General features: G+C 37.5%; 1 protein-coding gene across 2 annotated transcripts in view; it reads left to right on the top strand.

Moving 5' to 3' along the window:
* The first annotated feature begins 234 nt into the window (after positions 1 to 234).
* The window catches only part of jak3 (Janus kinase 3 (a protein tyrosine kinase, leukocyte)), a 33,151-nt gene continuing 12,577 nt past the window's right edge, over positions 235 to 20,808 (top strand). The window contains exons 1-12 of one of the 2 annotated variants that reach the window (XM_084388764.1): positions 235 to 362; positions 4,755 to 4,964; positions 5,282 to 5,399; positions 8,960 to 9,077; positions 9,279 to 9,424; positions 9,562 to 9,862; positions 11,041 to 11,163; positions 11,375 to 11,532; positions 11,625 to 11,736; positions 12,623 to 12,803; positions 13,058 to 13,182; positions 13,843 to 13,974. In XM_084388764.1, the coding sequence (XP_084244890.1) occupies positions 4,778 to 4,964; positions 5,282 to 5,399; positions 8,960 to 9,077; positions 9,279 to 9,424; positions 9,562 to 9,862; positions 11,041 to 11,163; positions 11,375 to 11,532; positions 11,625 to 11,736; positions 12,623 to 12,803; positions 13,058 to 13,182; positions 13,843 to 13,974 (1,701 nt within the window). In that variant the 5' untranslated portion in view covers positions 235 to 362; positions 4,755 to 4,777. Of the gene's footprint in view, positions 363 to 4,754; positions 4,965 to 5,281; positions 5,400 to 8,959; positions 9,078 to 9,278; positions 9,425 to 9,561; positions 9,863 to 11,040; positions 11,164 to 11,374; positions 11,533 to 11,624; positions 11,800 to 12,622; positions 12,804 to 13,057; positions 13,183 to 13,842; positions 13,975 to 20,808 lie in introns of both variants that reach the window. The other variant, XM_084388763.1, reaches the window with a different exon arrangement.

The following is a 20,808-nucleotide window of genomic DNA, read 5'->3' as shown; positions in this document are numbered from 1 at the left end:
AGTTTCAGTCTTCCCACGCAAAGAAAGCAACAACCCCATCAGCTCCAGCAAACACCCTCATAAATACACTTTTTTTTAACTTCATAATTTGCAGGGGGGGGGAACTGTTGTCAATTTATAGCCTGATCACAGGTCTAGAAACCGAGATGTCAGATGAGGCCGACCAGTAAAGAAACACCAAGTGGTGTCGATCTTGCTAAAGCAGTCAGGAAATGAGGTGCGTTTGCGGTTTGTCTCTTGCCGGAAACGAGTCTCTCATTTGATCCCTCCCACCAGAGACTCACAACAGCGAAGGCCGAGTTATATTTACGCAGCTCATCACATCAACATGAATAAATCATCAATGTTTCTTCTTAAATAAGGTAACACCTCTTAGTTGTCTTTATTAGAATCGTAATATGGAAAAACAACTTGTAACTTTACCATTTCAAAGAGTATGCCAGTGGAAGTCATGTGACTACCAATGAAATATATGTTTTTTTGAGTGTGGCGTTGTATCATGTTTGCTTGTATGTTTTATTGTTATTGTGTTATTGGACAATGAATAGATGTATTTTTGTATAAGGATGTATAACTATAATATTTAACAGCAAATAACATTATCAAAACCAAACCAAACTTGTTTTACCTAACCTTAACTTAAAATCCTTAATATATATCAAATCCTTTTACTGTTTGTGGCTTAATATGGTAAAACTCTTGGAAAACACCCATGAATTAGTTTGTTACGGAAAGTACAGATCGTCAACTTGAGAAACGATGAGCTCACTTCTAACATGGGTATGACCACCATGGTTCCAAGAACTGGTGTTAACAATAATCCACTGCTTTACAGTACAATGTCAACGTCAACTTTATAGGCCTCAAGTTCTCTTAAAATGGGCTTAATTGTATTTATGTTTGGGATCTTGAAGACCCTAATGATTTGTGTCTAAAAATAATAATAATAATTGCAAATCTGGCCTTTCAAATTCACCTTTTAATATGGTAATATTTAATATGATAATAAAGGTATTGCTAAATGCCAAAAGGTTAGGCCACTTCTCTAAAACGTCAGGGTTAGGGTTACCGTTATCAAAAATAGCAACATTGCTTCAGTTTGGGGTAACAAAAAAATAAATATATATATATATATAGCTGAGGCCTAAGAGTAGTTCAGTATCAGTATTCATATAGCAAAAGTCAACTTTAAAGTGCCCCTATTATCCTTTACATGCATCCAAGGTCAAAAAACAATTTTCTCATCACATTGCACATCACCTCTTTTGACAAAAAATCTGTCTCTCTAACCCCTCCTTTCCACAAGCCCACTCTGCTCTGATTGGTCAGACGGCCCAGTCTGTTGTGATTGGCCCACTCTGCTCTGATTGGTCAGATGATCCAGTCTGTTGTGATTGGCCCACTCTGCTCTGATTGGCAGACGGCCCAGTCTGTTGTGATTGGCCTACTCTGTTTGATTGGTCAGACGGCCCAGTCTGTTGTGATTGGCCTACTTTGTTTGATTGGTCAGACGGCCCAGTCTGTTGTGATTGGCCCACTCTGCTCTGATTGGCAGACGGCCCAGTCTGTTGTGATTGGCCTCCTCTGCTCTGATTGGCAGACGGCCCAGTCTGTTGTGATTGGCCTACTCTGTTTGATTGGTCAGACGGCCCAGTCTGTTGTGATTGGCCTACTCTGTTTGATTGGTCAGACGGCCCAGTCTGTTGTGATTGGCCTACTCTGTTTGATTGGTCAGACGGCCCAGTCTGTTGTGATTGGTCTACTCGGCTCTGATTGGTAAGATGGCCCAGTCTGTTGTGATTAGTCTCCTCTGCTCTGATTGGTCAGATGACCCAGTCAGGGCTGCGTTCAGCCCCGGCAAAACGTTAGACAACGTTTTTTAAACAGAAACGGTGATGCGTTGAACACACTGTTCTGATGACGCAAGAGTTGCAACTATGGCAGCTGAGAAGGCCATTCTTTGTAAATAATTTTCTGAGCCTGATGAAGTCGGTATAAATATGTGTTTAATACTACAAAATATGCCCGATGTTACAGTTACTGCACTTGCCGCCCAGAACAAAAGAGAACATCCCAATCGAGTGAAGGGATTGCTGAAACTGAAATGGAAGCACACATCTTACCTAATTCAGACTAAAACACATCTATTTAGCCTCACATACTGACTTTATTTGTAGTTCATACTGTTTTAATACCCTGTATTTTCTTTCTCATTTTTAGGAAAAGCACTTAATTACCATTGTTTATTTCTATACCAAATGTCATACACTTGCAATGAAGCTAAAAATATAAACAACTACATCATTATGTATGTTGATATCCTATATTTTTACAATAAAACTTACGACAAACAATCAGACGGCCCAGTCTGTTGTGATTGGTCTACTCGGCTCTGATTGGTAAGATGGCCCAGTCTGTTGTGATTAGTCTCCTCTGCTCTGATTGGTCAGATGACCCAGTCTGTTGTGATTGGCCTCCTCTGCTCTGATTGGTCAGACGGCCCAGTCTGTTGTGATTGGCCTACTCTGTTTGATTGGTCAGACGGCCCAGTCTGTTGTGATTGGCCTCCTCTGCTCTGATTGGTCAGATGACCCAGTCTGTAGTGATTGATCTACTCTGTTTTATGAGCACTTAACCTCATAATAAAAAATAAAACAAATATTTCTTTCCTTTTCCTTTAATCCTCCCTTATTGGGCTTGTGTTACTCTGAACAATGCCTGAACTTCGTATTTTGAGCACTTCTTGCGTTGTTTTTGCCTCTTCATGATGACTCGCTTAATTTAGTCCAAAATTGTAAGTCGCTTTGGACAAAAGTAATGTTGTCAAAAGACCCGGTACTTCGGTACCAAATCGGTACTAAAAATTAAACCGGTACGTTACCAGCTTTTCTTAAGTACCGGTGGTACCGAAGTACAGGTGTTGTGCCGAATTTCGACCCCCTGCCAAATTATTACCCCCCTCATTGAAGTCAGTACCTGATTGCCTAATCCTAACCCCACCCCTAATCCTAACCCTTCCCCCACAACTAATCCTAAACCTACCAATACTAGGGGGGTAATAATTTGGCGGAGGTTGAAATTGGGCACAACACCTGATTAATCCGGTTCTTTGTGCGCTGTCCAAAAGGTGCACAGTTGTGTCCTCTTCATAAAAACACTGAGACATGGCGACCGGCGGCGCTACTAATGCGATGGCTCTGAATCCATTTGTTGGCAAGAAAGGAAATATTTTGGATTAGGCTAATATGTCACGTTGCTATAAGGGGCCGTTCACATAGCGCATTTTTTGCGCGTGCAAATTCGTTATTTCAAATGTAGGCGATCGGCATGCGCGCTCGTTTTGGTTGAACAAAAGATTTAAAAAATAAAGATTTTTATGAAAGATAAAAATCTTATTTTGTAAAAATCTTATTATTTTGAAATAAATCTTTGAAATAAAGATTTTGCACGCGCAAAAAATGCGATATGTGAACGGACCCTAAAGTGGTATCGGGTGCGGTTGAATCGGGGTAGCCTAGTTTTACGAGCACAGTATCGGACCGACACCCGAGTACTGGTATCAGTATCGGTGCATCCCTATTTATGTCGTCAATATCAGTCTGTCAGAAAAGCAGTTCTAGGCTTATTCTTGGCTGGATAACTCTTATCAGGTTTAAAAATTAAATATGAACGCAGTTTTGGATTAAATAAAAAGTACAGTCAAGTCAAATAAAACACGATATACATTTTATTATATGTCCATTTAATCTAAATTAAGCTTTGGTACCGAAATTGGTACCGAGAACCGTGGATTTACACTGGTATTGGTACCGAATACTGAAATTTTGGTACCGTGACAAAGACAAAAGCGTCTGCTAAATGACTAAATGTAAATGTAGTCAAAGGGCACAGTCTGTTGTGATTGGTCAAAGGGCCCAGTCTGTTGTGATTGGCCTCCTCTGCTCTGATTGGTCAGACAGCCCAGTCTGTTGTAATTGGTCTACCGCTTACAATGTGTGTCTGAAACGAAACATCTATTTACAATATAAATTTCAGTTCTGGAGGCTTCCTTAGCACTTGATACACAGAGATACAAACAATGGCGACAGATTTTTTTTTTTATCAATTTGAGCGTGAGCCATCCTTTGGAAGTACATGACGTGAATTCGCATCACTAAAAACAGCCTCTTCATGTTGACAACAAACCAAACTCTTCCAGGCTACTGTACAACTACAGTGTTTGAGGGCGGGTCAAAGACGTTGTTCGCGGGCAGTCAATGAAGACCATAGGCTGGAATTATGCAAATGTGTTACATTGCTGCTATGTATGTAAAAAAAAGTGAGACTGAAATTGCTGATGACTCATTACAGGCAGTTCAGAATTGATTCTTTCTTTTAGGAGACAATAACTTTATTTGTTGTGTACTTCGATCTTTAAAACCATTCACAAACAGCTATATTACACTGGGTGAAAGGTAATATTTGACAAAGCATAAAAGGGGCACTTTAATACCTTAACAATGTTATTCTTGTAAAAGTTGAAAAAGCTTCAAAAAGCCCCAAACAGAACATGAGGGTTTATTTATCTTATTTTATCACTTTTTTTTAATGCTTCTAACATCAGAATAATTAACTTTATGTCAGAAATAACCATTAGTCTTATTTTAATAACATTCTAATTTGAGTTACATGCACTGTTTTGGAAAGAAAGAACAGTCAATAAACATCTGCATCTGTTGAGAAAAAAAATATTCTAGTTCTTTTCGTCCAATCAGGAGATTGCTTTGGTGAGAACACCATGAGTGAAGGGGAGGAGGTGCCCTTGATGAAGAGCGAAAGGGCCGGCAGTCAGAAGTCCAGCTGTGACTCTGCCCTGCAGGTCCATCTGTACTACAGCCCCTGCTTAAATTCAGAGACCACTTTTACTATCCCCACCATACACATCACAGCTGAAAGTGTGTGTATGCTCGCTGCAAAAGCCAGCGGTGAGACGTTTAACATGTTTAAGATGATTAATAATGATGCCTGTTTTTTAAAGGTCAAAAGCTTCTGTTTTTAGGTACTTTTTTCACTTTTTTATCTGCTTCCCTTATAACATCTACAAAGCTTTAAAAAAAAATGTTGCAGAGGTGTTGCTGATGATAACCTTTATAAGGTTTATTTTTTAGACGATTCAGTATGACTAAAGCATAAGTTAAACTTTAAGCAATAATCTTCTCATGTGTAATCTTAGAATTCAATTTTAAAATAGTTGTGCACCAACAATATTACAATAACCTGAATTGAATATTTATATTTTTAGGAATTCTTCCTGTGTTCCACAACCTGTTTGCTCTGGCATCAGAAGATCTTTCGTACTGGTATCCACCAACTCATGTATTCAAGAGTGAAGAGACCATCAAACTTCACTACAGAGTGAGGTATAGAAACTGCTGCAATAATCATATATTTTATTTATACGTAAATAGCTTACTCTTACTGAATATTTGGCTGTTTCCTTATTTAACTAGCCTATTCACGCCATTCATTTAAATTTAATTTGCAAATGCCTGTTATGAAAATATTATATTATTTTAATATAATCTGGTATTTCTCCCTGACCCAGATTTTAATGTAGGATATACAGTTGTCATAAAAATACAAAAAAATGAAAGAATAATAATCATAAAAAAAACTACACCAAAATGTCAATATTTATGGTTTGAAAATTATTTATGCCAATGTTCACACATCCTTATTTGTGGTGTCATTTCCATCACAAACAACAATGTTTGGTTACAAAGAAGACAATAGTGTCTGTGAAGAGCATACTTTAAGTTACTGGGTTAGGTCTCCCAAAATGTTTTAAAGGGGACATATCATGCCAAATGCACTTTTTTAGCCCTTAAAGGGATACTCCACTTTTTTCGGAAATATGCTCATTTTACATCTCCCCCAGAGTTAAACAGTTGAGTTTTACCGTTTTAGAATCCATTCAGCCGAACTCCGGGTCTGACGGTACCACTTTTAGCATAGCTTAGCACAGATCATTGATTCTGATTAGTCCAGTAGCATTTCTTTCAAAATGACCAAAGAGTTTCAATATTTTTCCTATTTAAAACTTGACTCTTCTGTAGTTAAACCGTGTACTAAGATCGACGGAAAATGAAAAGTTGCGATTTTCTAAGCCTATATGACTAGGAACTACTCTCATTCCGGCGTAATAATCAAGGAACTGTGCGGCTGTACCATAAGTGCAGCAGGCGTAGTGATATGACGCAGCGCCTGAAAATAGGTCTAATAGGTTAGACAAACTTAGTCCCGGTCACGTTGGAAGAAGTTACCGAGCTGGGGACTATTTTCAGGCGCTGCGTCATATCATTACGCCTGCTGCACCCATGGTACAGACACACAGTTCCTTGATTATTACGCTGGAATGAGAGTAGTTCCTAGCCATATCAGCCTAGAAAATCGCAACTTTTCATTTTCCGTCGATCTTAGTACACGGTTTAACTACAGAAGAGTCAAGTTTTAAATAGGAAAAATATTGAAACTTTTTGGTCATTTTGAAAGAAATGCTACTGGACTAATCAGAATCAATGATCTGTGCTAAGCTATGCTAAAAGTGGTACCGTCAGAACCGGAGTTCGGCTGAATGGATTCTAAAACGGTAAAACTCAACTGTTTAACTCTGGGGGAGATGTAAAATGAGCTTATTTCCGAAAAAAGTGGAGTATCCCTTTAAATGCATTTTGTTGTATATTTGGAGTGTTTAGAAGTACAGAAAATATGAAATTATTCTCTTCAGGTTCTTTCGTTGATATCTTTATATTCTGTTTTGGTCATATTTTTCAACCTGTTCCGATTTTTCTGTTATCTATGACGTTTTTTGAACTATTACGTCACAGTATTTGCAGCAGAACTGCCAAATAAGGACATTGACTTCCGGCCCAACACTTCGAGCAATCTGCCATTTTTATTTCTCGCTGCAATTTTGTAGTCCAAGCTAAAGGATGCAGAAGTTACGAGAGGGTAAGTTAAAATGTTCGGTTGTTGGATGTAGTAACCCACACGCTTCATTACACCGTCTAATGTAGATAAACTGGCGCGCTTGTGACAAGGGCGCATGTTTAACTGAAAGAACGAGCAGAGAGAGAGACCCGGTCGCGCGCGCGCTCTCTCTCTCTCTTCAGAGTCAGGCGAAAGTGTAAACAAGACATCACCGTCTCCAAACTAGACGCTGTCTTGCTCTCTCTCCCTCGCACATATTAATCGAAATAAATCGACACGGTGGTAAAAGGTCGGAAGACCAAAGTTTCATGTGTAAATACAGTACACACCAGTGCGATACATCCATATGAAGACGTTGTTCTACAGGTTCGTCGTCTTCATTTTCATCCCGCTCCGGCTCCGACTCTGGCTCGAACATGTAAGGCTGGCTGGACAAGTCTTCCGTTGTTGACATTTTGATAATAACGTGTGAATAAAAAGTTTCTGTGCCGCTAGATAATCGTATCTCTGCTATCAAACTACAAAAATGGCCGAACGGGGTGGAGTTGAACCTCTGCAACCTGGAGAGGGGGCGGGGTATGAAGTGTCTCAATTGTATTTAAAGAGACCGCACCAAAACGAGTTGCTCTCAGACGCACATCAGAAAAGGGGTAGAAAAGGGGCCTGTGGAGCTATAATAATGAAGAATTCAGACCCAAGCATTGCAGTTCCGCTTTATATAGACTACAAATGTATGATTTATATGTAAAAAGGAACAATTTAAAAGCATGATATGTCTCCTTTAATTCTATCATCATTTACGTCATGTAAGGGCCCTTTCACAATTCACACCTACCTTGTTTGGTCCGGACTTTCGGACTTTTCAGTTTGGTCCGAATCAAAATTACAGGTGTGAAACCTCCCCCGGACCACGGTCCGGACCAAACAGACGAAATTTGGTCCGACGAAAAGAGGTGGTCTCGGTCCGGATCAAACTGTTCAAAGGTTTGGTTCGTTTCTAGTGTGAAAGCATTTTCTGTATGGTTCGGACTTTCGGACCATTTACAGGAAGTTCCGGTGGTTCCCGCGTAGCATAAACAACTGAAGGAGAATATTTATGTGCAGATCTGTCAGTCCTGCCCACAGCGTTTCTTCCAGCTGATTCGCGCGCGCGCGCGCACACACACACGCACACATTTGTCCTGCGTCCTACCGGCGATGATTTGTTTGCACAACGAGGACGTTCATTTGGCGAATTTGAACTAGCGTCGAGTATAGTTGGTGCTGGAGGGAGTAATGCCGTAATAATAACAGCATAGTGGCAACGATAATATGCGTCTGTTCATTCATTCTTGTCAAAGTTACCCGCCGAATTGACAACACGCTGACGTCAGACGCACGTCCGTTTACAAACCAATATGCAGCCATGTAGATGATGACGACAGGACGCAAGTACGTCATGAAAAGTTCTTTAGTGCGCTCGCATAATTGCAATGTGAAACCAAACCAAAACTAACCAAATGTATACAATGTATCAAAACATGAACTTTGGTTCGGACCTTGGTGCGGACTTTCAGGTGTGAACTTTTCACTTTTGAACTTCAGAACACAAATGAGAATATTTTTAATGAAATCTGAGAGATTTCTGTTTCTCCATCGACAGTCTACGTAAAAAATGACAAAATTCTTCTGTGATGCACTGAAATGCATTGTTGGCCATTGCTTGCAGTGTTGTTATGGTACTAAAACTAAAACTAACTAATCAAAATAGCTGAAATAAAGTAAAAATATCAGATGAAAAACTTTAAACAACTTAATAAAAGTACTGCAATAAAATGACTAAAATAAAACTGACAAATAAACAATAAAATTATAAAAACTTAAACACTAGCAATCAGTGTTATTATTTATATGGTTTCCCTTTTAATTTTAAATAAATTAAACAGTGAGAGTTAACAGTTAAGAGATAATCTGTTTGTGTGATTGTAAAGCTTTTCTCTGTGTGTTAAAGATTTTTCTTCTCAAACTGGTTCGGTCAAGGGTCCAGAGCATCGTACCGCTTTAGTCTCAGCAAAGGACGAATCTGTGCTGCGCTGGACTACTGCGTCATTGATTATCTTTTTGCTCAGGTATACAGTATAGCACAATCATTTTTCATTGCCTTCTCAAAAGGCAATTGAATGTTGTTTTAAAAACCATATGTGAATGTGAAATGTACATTATGTGCCTGTATCCTGATGATGTATTGATATGATTCAAATAATAATAAAAAAGCTGGCATTAAAATGCTGACTCAACTCCCCTCTGACTCTACTGTCTCTCTGTTTCAGTCCCGCAGTGATTTTGTGTCTGGGTGTGGCGGGATTTCTCCTGCTTTGAGTTTGCAGCAGGAATGTTTGGGTATGGCAGTACTAGATCTGTGGCGTATGGCCAAAGAGAGGAACCAGAGCCTTGGTGAGATCTGCAACACAACAAGGTATGTTACAACATGAGAAATGGAGAAAGTCTCCAATAAATTGATGGATAGACCTATGCAGATATTTTCCTCTTCATTCAACATGATTTAAGTGTTTAAGCTGCATTAACCATGGTAAAAAAACAATCGTATTCCAGCTACAAGTCCTGCCTCCCAGAGACTCACAGACAAGATATACAGAGCATGAGTCGCCTAGCAAGGTATCAGATCCGCAAAACCCTGAAGCGCTTCCTAAAGAAGCTGGGCAGATGCTCGGCTGGAGAACGCAACCTGAAGCTCAAGTATCTGATGGAGCTGAGTGTGTTGGAGCCGGCGTATGGTTCAGAAAGCTTCACTCTACATCACTCTGGATGGTTAGAGCAGAGCGAGCAGCAGAGGGTCAGAGCCGTTCAGGTGTCTGGAGAGGGAGGGATTCAGATACAGACCACGGAGAGCCAGGTAGGCTAGAAGAGTATAGCCGTGGTGATATTTAGATAGTACATCTGCCGGTGTGATGATGTTTTAATACAAAAGCTCAATAAACAAGAGGTTCATTTTGAGTAACTTACATTTTAGATAAAATATTGCCAGTTACTTTGTCTATTTTTGCTCCACCAAAGAAAATAGTTCCTAACAAAGCCACAGTTGAATGGACAAAACACAGTAGGGTCGAATCAGTGTTTTTGAACGAAACTGCTGAGTGAATGATTCATTGAGTCACTCATAAACGCAGCCTTTTGAATACATTTTGAATAAATCGGTTCAGTGAATGATTCAATGACTCCCCCATAAAGCCAATAGATTAGTTCCTGAATGTACTCATGAATGCAGTCTCTTGTCGCCACCTATACCAGAGTTAACCGGTTGTAAAAATATGAATAATTACGTAAATATCAAAAGTGTTTAATTGGAAAAATTACCTTCATTAAAAAGAAATGAGAATCTTAATTAATTAAACATGCGATCTTGCTTATTTAAACTAATTGTCACGCTTTCAAAAATGTACATTCCACTAGTCAGTGAAGTACAAGAGACTGTTAACTCTTCATAAATCTATATCTGTAAAACTACATTATTTGTTTGATTTTATTTCATTCATTTTAATTAATTTTATTTAATTTTATACTTTTATTCAATGTGGATGCATTAAATTGATCAAAAGTGGAGAAGAGTTACAGACATTTATAATGTTACAAAAGAATAAAAACTTTGTATTAATCAAAGAAAAATGTAACAGTTAGTTTCTACAAAAATATTAAGTAGCACAATTGTTTTCAACATTTATAATAATCAGAAATGTTTCTTGAGCAGCAAATAATCATATTCGAATGATTTCTGAAGGATCATGTGACACAGAAGACTGGAGTAATGATGCTGAAAATTCAGCTTTGCATCACAGGAATAAATCACACTTTACAATATATATATATATTAAAATAGAAAACATTTATTTTAAATTGTAATAATATTTCACAATATCACAATTTTTACTGTATTTCTCATCAAATAAATGTAGCCTTGGTGAGCATAAGACACTTCTTTCAAAATCTTACTGGCTCCAAACATTTAAGCGGTATGTACAGTACATTAGACTTGCGCTCTGTTATTTACTGAGCTACCTCTGGTATCATTCACAGGAATGGCAGACGTTCTGTGATTTCCCCCAGATCACAGACATTAGTATTAAGCGTCTTTGTCAAGAGCAGATGCCCCTGGAAGGAAGGGTGGTCACCCTCACACGCCAGGATGACCAGTGCATGGTAGTGGCATTGCATTCATTTATTAAATTCTTCTTTTTTTTTTTTAAGTATTACAAATTCTGTCAGTGATTCATCTACCATTTTGATTAACCAAGGTTTATGAAAGTATAATAAACTGTAACTTGTGATTGTTACAAAGTTCTTTATGTTGAAATCTACATTACATAGCCATTCATATATATATATATTTTTTTTCTCTTTCCACCAATAGGAGGCTGAGTTTCACACGCTAACTGAGGCTCTTTCCTTTGTATCTCTGGTTGATGGATATTTTAGACTGACTACAGATTCGACTCACTATTTTTGCGCAGAGGTGGCCCCGCCAAGCTTACTGGAGGACATACAGAATTGCTGCCACGGCCCGATCACGTACTACACAATTTCATATATGCCCATTTGGTCAAATTAGAAAGGAAATGACTAAATAATAAGCAGAATTTTTGTTTTTTTGTTTTCTAAAGGTCCGAATTTGCAGTGCACAAGCTTAAGAAAGCTGGAGCCAAAAATGGGATGTTCCTGTTACGTCACAGTCCCAAGGACTTTGACAAGTACTTCCTCACTGTTTGCATACAGGTACCAGATTTGCTGGACTCATACAAACATTATAAAGCTCCAAGCATTGGGGTTTCACTAACAGTAAGTAACTAAAACAGCACATGACTCATAACTCCAAGCTTCACATGAGTATGTATCAGATTCATGAAGAACCACATTTTATTTATCACTCCTTAGCAGTGTTGGGGTAACATGCATTACTTTTTTTTTATGTAATGAGCAAAGTAATGCAATACTTAATAAATGTACACATTACTATTTGAGTTGCTTTTATTTAAGTAATGCACATTACTTTTCATTTTAATCAATTTGCTGAAACATTTTTTAAACCACTGAATTAAAATTCTCTCTTCTCTATAAAGTAGTCACTTTATACACTCATGTGTGCGCAGGAACAGGCAAAAAGTACAAAACAAATAAAAGAAAAGAAAATAATTCAATAAAAAGAGTTATTACAATAGGCATTATAATCCATAATGTGAAGATATATTTTGTATGGCATACATAGCTCTAGGGATTAGGAAATATTCTAAGTGGGCAGAATATAATAATATTCTAAATGTGTTTTAAAAGAAAACGATGGTGTGTTATCTAAGATATGTTGTTGAATGCATTGCTGCATTAAAGTAAAACAATACAAATAAAATAAAAAACTTAGAGAAAGAGCAAGCCTCAACCAGGTGAGAAAAAGTAATGTAGCACATTACTTTCCATAAAAAAGTAACTAAATTATGTAATTAATTACCTTTTAAAAGTAACTTTCCCCAATAGTGCTCCTTAGTATTATTATAATGTGCATTTTGAAACAACTCCAGCATGACCTTTTTTTAGTTCTACAAATTAGCTGCACTGTTAATGACTAAAATCCAGTGATATATTTCTTAACTTCTGGATGTTCCACCAGACTCCTCTGGGAATGGATTACAAGGACTGCCTGATAGAGAAAAATGAGAAGTTCAGCCTGGCTGGGATCCACAGCTCATTCTGCAGTCTAAGACAGCTCACAGACTTCTATCAGCACAGTACACTTCTCATGTCAGACATCCCCGTCACCCTGGGCAAGTGCTGCCCACCCAGACCTAAAGGTAGAACATTTCTGTGAAATATTTGCTTTTGTGCTTATCTTTTCTAAAAGTTAGAAAGCATGAGTTATTTGGAATTTAAATGGAATTTAATTAGTTTTTTCTTTTTTATTATAATAAATTAACTTCACCAGAATTTAAAATAATAAATTAACTTCACCAGAATATTGATATTTTATATATATATATATTTATTTATTTATTTTTAAAGGGTTTTTAATTTATTTTTTATGTGCTATTTCTTGTCTTCTCTGCAGAACTTACCAACATGATCATTGTTCGTAACAGCAGTATGGCTGAGATGCCCAGTTCCCCCATGTTACAGAGACAAAACCCGAGCCACATGCAGTTCCACATGATTAAACACGAGGACCTCATCTGGGTACATTTTTTAAATTTATATTTTCATGAATGTTTTTTAAAGGCATCACCACTCGTTTTAGGGCATAAAAATGTATTATTATTATTATTATTTATTTTTTTAAGTGTCCTTATTATGCTATTTTAAAGGTTCCTAATTTTGTTTTGGAGGTCTCCTACAATAGGTTTACATGCATCCAAGGTCAAAAAACACTTTAAAATGGTTTGTTCAGAGATTCAGTCTCACTAAGCCCCTCCTTTCCTCAAGCCCACTCTCCTCTGATTGGTCAGACGGCTCAGTCTGTTGTGATTGGTCTATCGCTTACAGCGTGTGTCGGAGGCCATTACTTCATAATTTCAGCTTCAGAGGCTTACTTGGCACTTGATACAGTGATACAAACACTATATGGCATAGTTATTTCCGTATCAATTCCAGCGTGAGTCCTCATCCTTTTGAAATGCATGAAAAGTGAATTTGCAGTGCTGCAAACAGCATCTTCTCGACATGTCGACAAACCAAACTTTTCCAGGCCTCACTGTGTGAAAGGTTATGTTTGAAAAAGCATAATAGGGGCAGTTTAAATTCATTTTTTATTTTAGGGAGGTCAAAAGATGAATTTTAACAGCAAAATGTCTAACCTCAAAACAACTCAAGTCAAGCTCCTTCCTTTTCTTTTAACAGAGTGAAAGCTTAGGCCAAGGTTCCTTCACGCATATCTTTAGAGGCAGTAAGACAGACCAGCGGGACGGAATGACGCACTCCACGGAGGTGCTTCTGAAGGTCCTGGATGCAAATCATAAAAACTGCTGGGAGGTGTGTTTTCATTCCTGGAACATATGCTGAACATGGTTGTTTGCAATTAAAAGACAATTTCCTATTAAACTCTTACTCGAATATGCTCTTTGCCATTGAGAATATTGCATTTTCCATTAATTGACAATCCATGACGATGTTTTGTGTGTGTACCATACACTGTAAAAAATTTACCGTAAAATTTACAGTAACTTACTGGCAACAATTAGCCAGTAAGTTACTGTGAATACTTTTTACAGTAAGGGTGCTGTACTTCCATTTACAGTATTTTATGTATACACTGTGAAATCAAAAACAATTAAATACTGTGATTTTAGTTGTATTTACAGTAAGTTACTGGCTAATTGTTGCCAGTAAGTTACTGTGAATATGTTTTACAGTAAGGGTACTGTACTTCCATTTACAGTATTTTGTGTATTCACTGTAAAATAAAAAACAATTAAAAACTGTGATTTTAGTTGTATTTACAGTAACTTACTGGCTAATTGTTGCCAGAAAAAAATAAATACTGTGATTTCAATTGCATTTACATACAAAAAACAATTGAGCACTGTTTTTTATGTATTGTATGCAATACAGTACTATAAACAGTAGATAACAGTTAATCACTGTAAATTCAGTTTCTCACTGTACAATTTAAATACTGTATCACTGATTTAATATTAGCCATCATTAAAAGAATCACCCATATTCTAAAACATTGCAATCAGCTGCAGACAATAAGAAAATTGTTAATAGTTATTTATTTAAAAACATTTGGTGAACAGGAATGACAAAACAGGTACAACATAAAGGGATAATGGACATTGGACAACATGCCATTATACCATCCAAGTTAACGCACATTCTATGTTTGTAATGCGGCCACAACGCCCAGCGGAGTGTGTTAACTTTGGATAGTCTAATGGCGTGAAGTCTATTATCCCGCTTATTACACTGTTGCTAAATTTAATTTACGACTGAAGAAGATTTTACAAAACGAGGCTGTTTCATTACAAGTTTTGTAAAGTTACAGAGCAAACTGTTACTAGTTCATTCACTAGTTCCGCATGACTGGTTGCTATGACGGAACAATAATGCAAATTGATACAATACGGTCAAAAAATTTAACTACTTTAAATCCATGCAAATAACTGATTATTACCACATTCTAAAGAGCAATAAATAACACTATGGCAGTATTGAAATAAAATAAAACATTGAACATTAAAAAATAAAATATTTAACATTTGCATGAACATTTAAAACAGAAAGGAAAATAAACTTTCCCTGCCACTTGACAAAGGTCTATGACCTCTTGCATGCCCTGACCTTGGAGACCTAGAATCCTAGTTGGAGCCCTGAAATTAAAGAAGAAAACACATTAGATCAGCTGAATGGTTTTGAAAACGGTAAAACTCAACTGTTTAACTCTTGAGGAGTTGTAAAATGAGCCTATTTCCAAAAAAAGTGGAATGTTCTTTTAACAAATACAACTTTTTATTTAAATAATGTAGGCTACTAGTACATGGTGAAATTAACATTTAGAAAGATTAATAAATGCTGTAGAAGTGCAGTTTATTAATAGTTAATGTTAACTAATGTAGTTAACTAGAGTTTAATAAATGGAACCATCTTGTAAAGTGTTACCAATTTGTTATACACCGATTCAGACGTCTCGTGAGTTCAGTGTTGGACAGGTCAGTTGTTTTAACCATTCATTAAATGTAATCGGTTCAAAGGAGTCATTAGTTCGAGAATCGGATGTGTCATTAGCGGACTATGGCACACGTTTTATTATCCCGGGAGTTTAGGACATTGCACAAGATTTTTGTCAACACAGGAAACATTTCATCACTGGATAGTTTTGTTTGTTTATTGAAAGTGTTTTTATTTCAGCTGATGCGTAACAATTTTCAGAGTACATAAGGCAACGTTTTTTTTACAAGGTTTCTGCAGGTTTCAGTAAGTCAAATTTAAGACCTTTTTAAGACATTTTAAGACCATAAAGATTGAAATTTAACACCTACACGACGCATTATCCAAGTTAGATAGTTACCTCGGGATCATTAGAGTATCTATAGGGCCCTGTAAAATCCGTTTTATTTTTTCCCAAATTCCGTTTTATTTTTTCCCAAATTCCGTTTTTTCCGTTTTCATTTTTGCAAATTCCGTTTTTTCCGTTTTAATTTTTGGGAATTCAGTTTTTTTTTACCCTTTACTGTTATTTTAGTCGTAAAAAGAGTGTTTTTAATGTTAATGATTTAAATGTACACAAATAAAATAGGAATGACCCTAAATTTATTGAGGTAACAAACAAAATTCTCATTTTAAGAGGTGTTAAATGTAGTTTGGTTTGTTTACATTAGTGAATGTATTAGGCTACCTAACATGAACCACGAGCAATACATCTGTTACTGTATTTATTAATCTTTGTTAATCTTAGTTAACCCTAACCCTGTATTTTTATTATGTTACTTCACACAGTGCATTAAGCTAACTAATGTTAACAACTTTTCATTTAAATAATGTAGGCTACTAAATGGTGAAAATAACATTAATAAAGATTAATAAATGCTGCAGAAGTGCAGTTTATTAATAGTTAATGTTAACTGATCTAGTTAACTAGAGTTTAATAAATGGAACCTTATTGTAAAGTGTTACCGATTTTGTTATACACCGAACCGATTCAGTGTTGGACAGATCAGTTGTTTTAACCATTCATTAAAGTGAATCGATTCAAAGGAGTCATTAGCTCGTGAATCGGACGTATCATTAGCAGACTTGTACGCGTTGTGTGATTATCCCGGCAGTTAGGACATCGCACAAGATTTGTCAACACAGAAAACATTTCATCATTGGATAGGTTTTGTTTAGTTTATTGAAAGTGTTTTTTATGTCAGCTGAATGGGCGGAACGCTTTTCAGAGAAGAAGGCAAGGTAAAAAAGTTTTTTTTGCACAATTCACACCCAGCGGTAGCCTAATTCAGGAAAAAAATATGCGAATGCTCCATGTGAAACTTCGTTCTTCCGATCTTTTACCATTGTGTCAATTCTCAATTGATTTAGATTAATAAGCGCGAGGGAGTGAGAGAGAGCAAGACAGTTTGAAGACGCGCGCGCGACCGGGCCTATCTCTCTGCTCGTTCTTTCAGTAATATGCGATTTTCCTCAGACATACGTTTTTCTCCCACACAAAAACAGAATTGTATTCCAAATATGTAAAATTCCACGAAATTCCACGTTGACACTAGATTCCGCGTTAATTTGCCAATTCCGCGATTCCGTGATCGCGGAAATTATAGGGCCCTATATCTATCTTTCTATCTATCTAGGACTATCTGATTGTGTGTGTGAGAGAGAGGGAGAGGTAGATATTTTTTTAATAGAAAATTGTACTTTTGCATATTATACTGTAAAAACACAATTATTGTTGATTTTAGTTGATCATAGTTGATCATAACTAGAGAGGAAATGATGAGATGATTAAAGTGACCAAAATTATCACGGTTATCACAGAATCCTTTTCAAAAAGTACTAATACTACAGAATGAAGTCAATTCAACAAGTTGTATGTTGAAAAACAGCAAAGAACAAATTGATTAGCATCAATTAGGGCTGCACAATATGAGGAAAAGCTGCGATGTGCGATAACATTGTTTAATATTGCGATGACGATATGATTTGCGATAAATATTCAAATGTGTATGTTAGCTATACTGTTCCCATGTCTTAGTGCTTTAATAGGTTCTTTGCGTGATAGGTCAAACGTTTATTACCTGCCTGGTTCAGATTACACGATTTTAGCGCGATCCGTTTGATGTAGGGTGTTGTGGGGATTCGTAAAAACAACGGGAGTCGGGACGCAAGATTCGATCGTTTCATCCCGTATACTGTGTCATAGTGGACGACAACCGACGCCAAGTCTGCGATGCTTCACGACATCACGACTAGCATGTTTAATTTTTTAACGGTCCTCCACGACGGGTTCCGTCAAGAGTGAGTGAGTATGAGCGAGAGTGTGTGTGCGCCAGTGAGCGAGACGAGTGTGTGTGTGTGTGTGCGAGTGCGTGCATGTGTGTGTGTGTGTGTGCGAGTGAGCATGTGTGCGCGAGTGAGTGAGTGAGTGAGCGAGGACAGTGAGTGTGTGTGTGTGCGAGTGAGCGTGTGTGTGTGCGAGCGAGTGAGTGAGGGTCAGTGAGTGAGTGTGTGTGTGTGTGTGTGCGCGAGTGAATGTGTGCGTGCGAGTGAATGTGTGCATGTGACGGCACGCGATGACTGGTCGGAAAGCAACGTGTAGTCTGACATGTTTCTTGTCCACGACACGACAAGATTTTAGGAGTCAAAATCGTGTAATCTGACACCGTGACTATCGTAACAGACACAAAAATCTTGTAATCTGAACCAGGCATTATTCATCGTGTCAGGCTGTCTGTTGCGATGTGTTCATCGCGCGAGTTCATATCGCGATGACGATGAAAATTCGATGTATCGTTCAGCCCTAGCATCAATATGCACTTTTTGTTTACGTAAACATTAAAATCATTTGCACATGAAACCGAAAATTTGCTCATCTCTTTGCGGTGTGTTTCGGAGCGCGCGCGCCACCTTGGGAACAGCATCTCATGAGCATATTTTTGTGCTATTAATAGCTCTTTTTATTATTAAACGTGTCCCGCAATTAAGCAACAGTAGCTAGCCTGCATTTTACAACAATCACTGAATGCTGAATCTGATTCTGTCGTTACGTTTGAGTTTTAGGGAAAAATGAGAGCGTAGCCTACTGCTGTGAAGGGAATGCAGCTATAGTTTTTAATGGTTTTACCTCAATATATTATTATTATAATCTTATATTATATTATAAAATATATTATTATTATAATCTTTGGAAGCCAAAATCTAAAATAAAATCAGACTAATCACAAATCTGAAGTGTAACCAGGCTACGTTTGAATGTTTAGTTCTGTCCTCCGTCATCACTCATTAGGGCTGTCATGTTGTGCGCGCTGTGGAGCTCTCTCTCTCTCTTGGACTGCGAATAGCAAAAATGCATCACAGACAAATGGTTTAATATTATGGTAGCCTATATAGAAATGGCTGGCGAGATAAAACGTCTTTATCCACCTTATTCTGCTCTAAACAATGCGCGCTGCCATAACGACGACTCCGGTTGCCTACTTCCGGTTCGTAGCGCTTGACCTGTACTAGCAGCGAGAGAATGAGTTCAAGCTCCTGATGTGCTGTTGTTTGTTGTTTTAACAATTCAAAGAAGATTTCAAACTTGAGTGTTTCGAGCATAAGATAAGAAGGAGATAATGCCCATGTCCGGTTCCGTATCAGATACATCCAATAAAGTAAACGTTTAGAGTGGTTAGCGTTAAAACTGAAGCATAAGAAAAAAAGTCGGAAAACTTTGCCAATTAATTAGATGTGCAAGGCAAGCAGGCAAGTTTTCGGGTTGTTATGGACAATTAAAAATGTGAGATGTGATGTGAAGTAAACATTTCGGCTCGTTTGACTCAGCTTACTGAAAAGAGCCGGTTCTTTTGACTCACAGCTCTTTAAAAAATTAATTCTTATCTCCTTCTTATCTTATGCTCGAAACACTGTTTCTAAAAAGTTTGAAATCTTATTTGAATTGTTAAAACAAACAACAACAGCACATGAGGAGCTTGAACTCATTCTCTCGCTGCTAGTACAGGTCAAGCGCTACGAACCGGAAGTAGGCAACCAGAGTCGTCGTCATGGCAGCGCGCATTGTTTAGACTGAGCAGAATAAGGTGGATAGCAATAATAACATTACGTGTATTTTTCCAAGTACTGACAGCAGAACCGATTTTCATGATCATTTAATACCGGCTTTCGGTACCCATCCCTACCCAGCCCTATATGTTAATGGAATATTTTTATGAATGAAGGCGTGTATCACTGATATTAGTAATATAGCTACTGATGTCTCTATGAAAATGTTTAAGAATCGATATCAGTTTTGTAAGAATGAGAATCGATTCAAATCAAAAAATCTATATTTTTTTACCCAGCCCTAATAAATAACAGTTTATGTTTTACTTGCATATATGATTTAGTCAATCAAGAGCAATCAACAAGTCTCTCTCTCTCTCTCAGTTAACGTTGATAAGCTACATTATGTCTTGTTTGACTTTCTTTGCCATTTACATCACACTGAACTACAAACTTTCCAATGACGTCTGGTTAAAGGGATGCGCTCGACCAGCTCACGCGTTTTCTAAACACAAACACTGTTTACACGCCTGGTATCGGTTGTTGGTATCGGAGTACAAAAATCATTTTTACGAGTACATTGAGCTCAGTATCGGCCCGATATCGATACCGGTATCGGTGCATCCCTATATTATTATTATCAAATTATTATTAATTATATTATACCCACATATACCTATATTATTAATTATATTATAATTATTATTAAAGCTATTATCAGAACCTCACCTGTATCTAGTCAGTTAGCAAATAGAACTCCGTGAAGTCCCTGATGAAGGATATTACATAGGGGTTCATGTATGAAGTCTTCCGCTTCACCACTCTCCCTGTCGTCTTGCTCATCTGCTCCGGCTTGGCAGTGCACTTGTTGGAGTCAGGATTGATCCTGACTAAAAACCTATGAACATGAGTATAGGAGTTAGGGGATGGGACAATATGTACACATTAATGAATAACTGTAAGTGCAGTGAGCAATGTAGAATCATACATAAAGGCCAGCAGACAGAGGCATTTCACATCCCAACAGGAGTTAGTCAAGGCTGTCTACTTTCTCGATTAACGTTACCATTCCTCTTCGAAGGCCGACTAGATCATGCGGCCGACTAAGTTAAC

This window comes from Rutilus rutilus (assembly GCF_951802725.1).
Source record: "Rutilus rutilus genome assembly, chromosome: 19".
NCBI classification, from domain to species: Eukaryota; Metazoa; Chordata; class Actinopteri; order Cypriniformes; family Leuciscidae; genus Rutilus; species Rutilus rutilus.
Note: the sequence above shows the minus strand (reverse complement) of the source record. Positions and strands in the feature narration are given on the sequence as shown.